Source organism: Trichomycterus rosablanca, chromosome 9 (assembly GCF_030014385.1).
Source record: "Trichomycterus rosablanca isolate fTriRos1 chromosome 9, fTriRos1.hap1, whole genome shotgun sequence".
NCBI classification, from domain to species: Eukaryota; Metazoa; Chordata; class Actinopteri; order Siluriformes; family Trichomycteridae; genus Trichomycterus; species Trichomycterus rosablanca.
This window is the reverse complement of record NC_085996.1, coordinates 36,378,187-36,387,784: the sequence shown is the minus strand read 5'-3', so window position 1 is coordinate 36,387,784 and position 9,598 is coordinate 36,378,187. Positions and strand designations below refer to the sequence as shown.

The window sequence follows — 9,598 nt, the reverse complement described above, 5'->3', positions numbered from 1 at the left end:
TTGGTGAAGCAGTAGTTAGTTATTTGCCAGTCGAGGCTCCTGTTTGGCCAGCAGAGGCTGCTATAATATTTTGACAGTTTTCATGTCTAAGCTTAAATATTGCAGGCCTGCAGGAGAACATGACAGAAGTAACATGACAGTTTGTCTGTACAAAAGTGTTGACGTGAATGATAATGATTCCTCTGCACTTCAGAGCCAATAGGAGACGTTTGGTAAACTGTGCCACACCTTCATGTCAGACACTGTCAGTCAGATACTGAAGTTAAAGCTGGATACAAAGGTGAAAATCAAACTGTTTCTACAATCTTACGGTAAATATAATTAATACACTTGTAATATTACACTTACTACAGTTTATATTTATTACATAACAGCTCCAAATACTAGTTCTGTTAAGCTTTCACTTTCACTTTTATTTTTAGACACACGTACAGCTTCCTGGTTAATCTTCAGATTTCGTTGGGTCGATACAGCAGGGAGCCTCGTCTAAGGACCAAACAACCAGCAAGAGGAATTAGGACATTTGCTGGGGGTAAAATGGATACGTTTATGTCTTTAGAAAACGATCAATACAACTGCTCAGTATGTCTAGATCTGATGACGGATCCAGTGACTATTCCTTGTGGACACAGCTACTGTATGGCCTGCATTCAGGATTACTGGAATAAAAGTAATCAGAAGACAAACTACTGTCCTCAGTGCAGGCAAACCTTTCCAACAAGGCCAACACTGAACAAAAATACAATGCTCGCTGAGATACTTGAGACATTCAGGAATGCAGCACTTCAGCCTTCAGTACCTGCTGGATCTTTAGCAGAACCGGGCAGTATAGAATGTAGTTTTTGCACTGGGATAAAAGTTGCTGCTGTTAAATCATGCCTGGACTGTCGAGCCTCCTACTGCAAAACACATCTCCATCCTCACTACACCGTACATGCTCTGAAAACACACAAGTTGGTTAACCCCACCAACATGCCAACATGTGAGAAACATAATAAACTGTTGGAGGTGTTCTGTCGCACAGACCAGAAGTTTGTCTGCGTGCTGTGTATAACAGATGACCACAAGAGCCATGATATTGTTTCATCTGAGACAGAAAGAGAAGAGAAACAAGTAGGCACTTTTTATCCTTTATTATTTTTACCATATTCTCATTGTGGTACATTTTGCATGAAGACGAATTGTTTTTACTTGTTTTCCTTGATGAATGTTTCTAAGCATGTCTGCTTCATTCATAGGTCAAGTTGGAAGCTAATACAAGAAAATTTGAAGAGAAACGCAAAGCAAAACAGAAGGAAATTCAGGAGCTGGAAACGGCCATTGCATCACGTAAAGTAAGTAAAGCTACTATAGTTTTAAGCAGTCTAATATTTATATTAAATGTGTAATTTGGTTTTATTAACATGTATTGAACAACATTTTATAAAGAGAAATTACAGTTCAAGGTCAATTTTTACTTTATTTACACCAACTGTTTTATTTGGGGGCGGCACGGTGGCTCGGTGGGTAGCACTGTCACCTCACAGCAAGAAGGTCCTGGGTTCGATCCCCAGGCGGGGCGGTCCGGTCCTTTCTGTGTGGAGTTTGCATGTTCTCCCCGTGTCTGTGTGGGTTTCCTTCGGGAGCTCCGGTTTCTTCCCACAGTCCAAAAACATGCAGTCAGGTTAATTGGAGACACTGAATTGCCCTGTAAGTGAATGGGTGTGTGTATGTGTGTGTGTATGTGTGTCTGCCCTGCGATGGACTGGCACCCTGTCCAGGGTGTTACCCCCACCCGCGACCCTAATTGGATAAGCGGTTAAGACAGTGAGTGAGTAAATGTATTTTCCAGGAATTCCCGTTTCCTCCCAAAAACAACTGTCTGGTCTAAATTTAAGTGCTTTTCCGGGTGGCACTTGACCCGCCACATCTCTAAAAAACTGATAAGTCTCTTTATACCAACTTTTGTATCCTGATCAGAGTCTCATTATATCCCGATTCACCCAAAACACTCAGCATGTTCTTAGTGTCCAAATGGGTTTTTTCTCTCAATTTCAAAACATTCAGAGGAGGGCTGGGCTACTCTAAATTGCCCCTAGGTTCTGTATGTGTAAATAAGTCAATATTGTGTTATTGTGTTGATCTGTGATGATTTGGCATCCTGTCCAGGTAGTATTCCTGCTTTAAGTCCATGGACCAGGATAAAGGACTTAGTGAAAATTAGTAAATAAATAAACAACTTAACCGAAGGTCAGGGCTGACTTGTTTACATTTCATCTGCCAGTGAAATTATATGCTGGGATTGTACTTGCTGTCCACTGCCTAAACACCAGAAAGAAATGCTGAAAAAATTATGTATACAACAGTTCTGAAATGTATAAATATGAAATGTAGAAGACTTTTTACACAGTGATGAAAGAGGGTCCTAGAATTAAACATTTTCGTTTTCTTTTATGTCTACAATGTTTTGAACATGTTTGTCTAATAGAGTTGTGTGGTTTGTCTGTTTATGAGTAGCACTCAGCAAAGAAGGCTGTGGAGGACACTCAGCTCACCTTTACCTCCTTAATCAGTTTCTTAAAGGACAGATGCTCTGAGGTCATAAAGAATATCCGAGATCAAGAGAAGACTGACCTTGATAGAGCCACAGATCTTAAAAAGCAACTGGAGCTTAAACTGGCTGCGCTGATGGAACAGGAAGACACCATGGGCAAACTTTTAAAGACTGAAGACAACATTTACTTTGTTCAGGTCTGTCACTGTATCTGCAAATAGTATTTAAAAATACTACTATTACTACTAGAACTACTAGAACTACTACTACTTATAGCCACTCAGGGGTGCAGCAGTGAAATACGCTACCCAACTATCACCGGGATCCCCAGTGGTGCTCTCAACTGGTTGGGTGTCTAAACGCAAACACTATTTCTAAGAGGGGAATGGATGCTATGAGTCCCTGTGATGGATTGGTGTGTTATTTTGTTGCGCCCAGTGATTCTGGGATGCATTTGTGGGGCATGCAATATCAGCTTCTGGTCGCTGTGGCAGCACTTTGCTGCCCAGCTGTTGAAAAGATAGAGAAGCAGTTATATACGTACTAAACAGTGTTGATTCAAGAAACAATTTTTTCCCAGTTTTTTAATTGTTTTTTAGGGCTGTTTTAGCCTAGTGGTCAAGGTACTGGACTAGTAAGCAGAAGGTCACTGGTTCAAGCCCCACCACTGCCAGGTTGCTACTGTTGGGCCTTTTATCAAGGCCTTTAACCCATAATTGCTTAGATTGTACACTGTATACTTTGGATAAAAGCATCTGCTAAATGCAGAAAATGTAAAGACACTTTGCCAGATTGGTACAAAAGAGGATTTAACATTGCCCAAAGGAGACCAAATGAGAGTGGCCAGAGAGGATAGATTTTAACTAGGCCAGATCATTTCAATCCATCTGATCCAGTAAAAAAAATCTAAATAAGACACTAATCACACTAATTCAAATTTATTAAATAATTCAAAAACATTAAAAATGACTTTTTCCCTCTTGACAGAATTTTAAAAGTATGCCCACTCCCTCTGAAGCTGAAGAGTTGCAGACGTTGAAGTCAGTTGGCTCCTCTGAAAATGTGAGGGAAAGTATTTTGGAGTTTAAAGGGAAACTGGAGCATTTATGCCAGCAGAGAGTGAACATGATATTACAACAAGGTATGGAAATAAAGTTGCAAAAAATGTTTGAAGTTACCTGGATTTCTTAATTACTAATGATGTTTTCTGATCTTTATCCAAGTCCCAATTATAGACCTCATTAAAACCTCATAATTACAGATCTAATTAACTCATTCTGTCTAAACGAACAACTTACAATTAAATTTTTAAGCAAGAATAAAGAAGGATTTTACTTTTTCACTATAATAAGTGGTGTTCTCACTTCCCAACCGATTATAGAACATTATTAAATGCAAAGGGAATGTAACACCGTGGTAAACACGCACCTGTCCCAGATTGTTTGGAACTTGTTGCAGATATCAAATTTAGATTGTGTGTACATATACAAAAACAATAACATTTGAGTTGAAATATTAAATATTTTGTCAATGTACTGTGCAGTAATTTAAGTTAAACCACTACTGCTTGCATCTAGTATTCGAATCCCCAGCAGTGCTATTGGCTGGTTGTGTGTCAACCTACAGCTATGGCTGCTGAGGTGGCCCAGCGTGTGTAAAAATTGATTGGTTATGTCGGGGAAAAGGGGTTGAGGCAAAAAAAAGAAGTCATTACCAGGATAAAGCAGTATTAAAACAAAAATAAATGAATTTAAATTAATTTCAAATGTTTGGCTTTCCTCATGTTCTCTTTGTCCTATATTGCATTTTTTTTTAATGATATGAAAACATTTAGTGTGAAATATGCAAACAGTGAAAATCCAAATAATTCAAAAAAACTGACTTATTTAGGCCTTATCTGGTCATTAGAAGGACTTTGATGCAATAGTCAAAGTGATTGTGAGCGGTTCTGCATCTTTTTTACTTGACTTTTACTCCTACGCTATGCTGAGTTATACCAGATTCTGAGACTTTTTCTTCTTTCAGCTCTGAAGACTGATATCAGAATTGGAGATCGTGTCCGAGTAAAGCCATCTGTTGGCACTCCAAAACACAAATGGGGAAAGGTGACTCGCCAAAGTGTGGGTGTGGTTAAGAGTAAGTCATTTCTTTAAAAAAAATTACAAATCTCCTAGCCATATTCAGTAAAGTAAAAAGTGAAGCGCTGGTATTTTAACAACTACTGAGGTGTTTTTCTTTTCTCTACAGCTCTTAATGGGGAGGAAATTAATGTTGACTTCCCTGAGCAATCTGGCTGGCATGGTTTTGTCTCTGAAATGGAATTTGTTTCTGAACAGGAACTTTTAGGTGATTCTTAAAGTTAAATGATCAAAGTGATGCAGTTAATGTTGGCTCCTTTGGGTTGGCTAAATACTGTGGACTTAAAATGGCTCAGAAGATTGAGTGCATGTACAATAAAGATTTACCATTTTCTTTCATATTTAAGGCTCACTGACTGCAAATGGCAGTTTCCACATTGGGGATGAAGTAAGAGTGAAAGCCTCAGTTGTAACCCCCAAACATGACTGGGGAGGCGTCACTCATAAAAGCGTGGGCAGAGTTAAAGGTAAGGATGTGTGACATTCTTCAAAATGAATTATAGTTTGTTTCTGATACGAAGTTTATTATGTATATTTTCCTATAATCTTCCCGTGTGTGTAATCTATACACTAGACTAAATTCCACAATTCATATTGTGACTCTTTGCTATGCATACAAATGAGTTTTTGATTGTGAATAGGTAAATCTTTTAATTATTAACTCATACTTTAGAAGAAATACCTGCAGTTAATGAAAATGTGTACATTAAAAGTGGCTATATGCACTAAAACTATATTATTATGTTTCCCTCCACTGTATGTCAATACTATTGATCATCTATACATAATAACAATACAAAGTTAATTAAGTGGGACAGTGGTAGCCTAGTGGGTAGAGCTTTGGGCTATCAACCGGAGGATTGGCGGTTCAAATCCAGGCTCTGCTATGCAGCCACTGTTGGGTCCTTGAGCAAGGCCCTTCACCCTGTCTGCTCCAGGGGCGCCATAAGGTGGCTGACCCTGCGCTCTGACCCCAGCTCCCAAAACAAGCTGGGTTATGCGAAGAAAGAATTTCATTGTACTGTACACCTGTATATGTATATATGACAAATAAAGTATATCTTCTTCTTCTTCTATCTTCTTAAACAGGGGTGTGAAAAAGTAATGTTGGGCCACTTTCTGTCCATGTTCATTAAGCAATGGTGTTTATTAAACTATGATATTTCACAACGATTTAAAAATGCATCACACTTTGTAAAATTTAATTCTAATAAATGTATGAATTACGATATAAATAAAGTTATCCTTCAGCAATGTCACCCTGTAAAAATGTGATTGCCCATTGGTTACTTAGTCAACCATTTAACCATATTCAATTAGAATTGTACACAAACACATATTTTTTTTCTTATTTTAAATGTAGCTCTCCAGTATTTCTTACAGAAACACAATCTAATCCCACAATCTACTAACATTCAAAATAAGCTAAGAAAAAAGTTCGATATCTGTCTAAACATGTTATAAGGCCATATTGAAGGCTCTACCAAAACACAGTGAGCGTCATGGAGCGTCCTAATGGAGACAACTTAAAGGAGCAGTAAATCCAAAAGTGTCAGGGCTGCTAAGATTATCTGCAAAAAGCTGAAGTGTAATTCCTTTAATCTGGTAAATACCATGTTTTTTAATGATGTGATAAGAAAGTGACTCTGTAGAGAAGTGACAGTTACTTTTTAACAGCACTGTATATTATAATACCATCACTATTATTAATAAAGTATTTTTCTTCTCTGTTGCCCAGCTATTAAGGGTGATGTTATGACTGTGGACTTCCCTGAGTTTTCAGGCTGGAAGGGTTTTCTCTCAGAAATGGAGTTAATACGCAGCAAAGCGTCAGGTAAAGCAATTAAAAATGATAGAAAAACTTCAATTATTCAATCTGTCATTTTATAGTTTTAGTTTTATGATACAATTATTAAAGTAGACTTTCTGTATGCTAACAGATGTATTTTACAACCCCTTAAGTGCACACTAAAACAACATAAGAAAATAACAAAAAAAAAGTTAAAAAAAAAAGTAAAAGGTAGAAGGTTTTGAATTTTTTAAAAGTTTGGGTTTCATGTGCACTGTTCAAAAAATGTTCTGGTCCTACCACGACCCTGACTAGGACATTAAATCAGGTATTCTGCAGCCTGTGGATCACTTGTGACCTGTGGCACCTGCAGCAGTTTGAGGAATCGCCTCTGGTATTCTGTTCCTTCAGAAAAGCCAATCACTGTCCCTATTGGTGTCCAGCTTGCCGGTAGTAGAGCTGAGATTTGAACTTGCAAATTCGAGATCTTGGCACTGGTATTTGTGTACATTTTAAGTAAATAAATACATTAGAAGTATTTAAATAAAATAAAATATTTACCAAAGTAATACATGCAAAAGTGTTTAAACATATATCTGAGAAAAGAATTTCATATCATTATTTAGATTGTTGGGTGACTGTTTTCTAAACGAATTATATGAAAGTAATAATTTTGATTTTTTAATTATTTGCCCATCCTATCCCTATATTACAGTACAACCCAGCTCCCCATTCAAAATAGGAGACAGTGTCAGAGTAAAAACCACTGTAACTTCTCCAAAATATAATTGGGGTGCGGTTTCTCACAAAAGTGTTGGTGTGGTTACAGGCAAGTCTTGTTATTTATACAATTAAGCATGTAATTAAAAGTGAAATGTAACAATAACCCAATTTTATACACAAAATAATCAAATATCAATTCATGTCTGTATGAGCTGGAAATGATTTTTCTTTTTTCTGCAGCTCTTAGTGAAGATATAACAAAATTTTCCTGAGCAGGGTAGATGGGTAGGTGTGGTTTCTGAAATGGAACTCGCTCCTAACACTGACTAAGGTAAATGAAATGTGTTAAAATTGAGGCTCTATACTTGGCAAGTACATGTAACTTAACCTGTCCTCAACATAAAGTCACAAACTGCCAAAAAAGTCTTTAAAATGCTACAAAGGCATAAATATAAACATCATTTAAAATGAACGAGTAAATAAGTGAATGTTAAGATAGATAAACATTTCTATTTTCCATTTACATTTACATAAAAAAACTGTTCTCTCACATGGTTGGTTAGCTGAGCCTTTATATATCCATTTCAAAAAATATACTATATCATTTAATCACAACTTTGTCCTGGTCAGGGTCACAACGGGTCTGGTTTCACAGGATAACATCAAGTACAGTGGTACCTTGTAACTTAACGTCCCCTAAACTCAACATCTTTAAAACTCAACGGCCTTCGTTGAGAAATTTGTACTCTTAAACTCAACGTATTCCTTAAACTCGATGTGTTCAGTTTGTTTTTTAAAAATGTATTTATTTATTTTTAAATTAACAATGAACAGTCGCTTTGTTCAGCACTCAGCTTGAGCGGTGAGGTAAAACGAGTAAAAATATGAGACGAATCTGCATTTGTGTGGAATAAGCGTCAGATTCACTCTGAAAGCTCCACATGTATCTGTGTTTATCTGGATTTTCCTCCCTGTTTCACTTTTAAACTTGTGTTAAAGCTCGAGGTTCTAAGAAATTGTGAGAATCAGCTTTTTATTTCAGTGTTGTTTATATTATATTTGTGTTATTTTCGGTGTATAAGTGTCAAAAACAACCTCATTATTTTACATTAGCCTAAAAGATATGCAAGTCCACGGGACAATGGAACACATTAACAGGTTTCCCAAACATCCTTATGGGAAAAAATACCTTGAAACTCAACGCCTTTTAAACTCAATGTTGCAACATTTAAAAATGTAATTACTTTGACTTAGCTAACCAGCCTTCTTAAATGACATTGTCATTAAGATATGGTAGCAAAATGTTAGTTTAATCCATTGTCATACAATTTTTTATTTGAACCCAAGTGTATAAAGTAAACAGGAAGCGATTACATTTGACCAAAACAGTATTTAGATATTTTAAGAGGATTAACAGTAGTCCAGTAACATTAAACACACTATGGGTAAAAGTATGAGGACACCTATTAGTATATTATATACACATATACTAAATGACAGGACTACAATAACATTGTTTGTTTTTTATTTTTTATGTTTTTAGCTCTGTGACAGACGACCTCCCAGAAGACTTTGACTGGGGCTGGAGATCTCTAAAGTGGAAGTGTTGTCATAGAAAGTGACACAAAAAATAAATGCTGGAATTACAGAATTAATCTTAAAATATTGTTATCTAGTTTTTAAAAAGTGCATCAAAATAGGAATTAATAGTTTAATTAATAGTTATAAAGTGAAAACATGCACACACACGTGGTGTAATTGTGTGCATTATATATGTTAGTAATAATGTTTAGTAATGTTATATGTGTTTCTGTGTAAGGGACTAGTGTATTAAATGTTTTGAATTTGTTATCATTAACACATCAAAGGCTTTTATGAATGAACGTGTCTTTTCGGCTGCTGCCGTTAGGGGTCGCCACAGCTGATCATTCGACTGCATATTTGATTTAGCACAGTTCTTAAACTGGATACCCTTCCTGACTCAACCCTCCTATTTATCTGGGCTTAGGACTGATATTTTCACAATTCATAGATGCTCTACTATAGATCTACTATAAATGCTCAAATTTAGGTGTGTAAACGTTAAGAAATGTGTTCTTGTAGCTGTAATTGCTGCAGAAGGGGATTCTGCAAAATATTAAATAAAGGGTGTGAATATTTATTTAAAAGAGACTTCATTTTTTGTATTTCAATTTATTTTGTAAAAAATCTTTATGATTGTGTGTAAACTGAGAGTAAAAAATGCCAATTTATCTATTTAAAATCAAATCCATGTCACAAAGTGCAAACATGCGGTCTGAATACTTTCTGAATCCACTGTATATCAAAACTTTTCGATTTCTAATCTCAATTTTCTTTTTTTCTATTTTATTTCTGCATTTTCTCCCAATTTAGCGTAGTCAATTCGTCTTCCAT

General features: G+C 36.2%; 1 protein-coding gene across 1 annotated transcript; it reads left to right on the top strand.

The window, feature by feature from the left end:
• The first annotated feature begins 537 nt into the window (after window positions 1-537).
• On the top strand, window positions 538-9,351 carry LOC134320896 (E3 ubiquitin/ISG15 ligase TRIM25-like). The gene is made up of 11 exons (XM_063002536.1): window positions 538-1,113; window positions 1,239-1,334; window positions 2,497-2,730; window positions 3,521-3,674; window positions 4,559-4,669; window positions 4,781-4,879; window positions 5,019-5,138; window positions 6,410-6,505; window positions 7,176-7,289; window positions 7,424-7,514; window positions 8,727-9,351. Exons 1-10 carry the CDS (start codon window positions 538-540, stop codon window positions 7,453-7,455), a joined length of 1,632 nt encoding a protein of 543 aa, XP_062858606.1. The 3' UTR covers window positions 7,456-7,514; window positions 8,727-9,351.
• The last annotated feature ends 247 nt before the right edge of the window (window positions 9,352-9,598 follow it).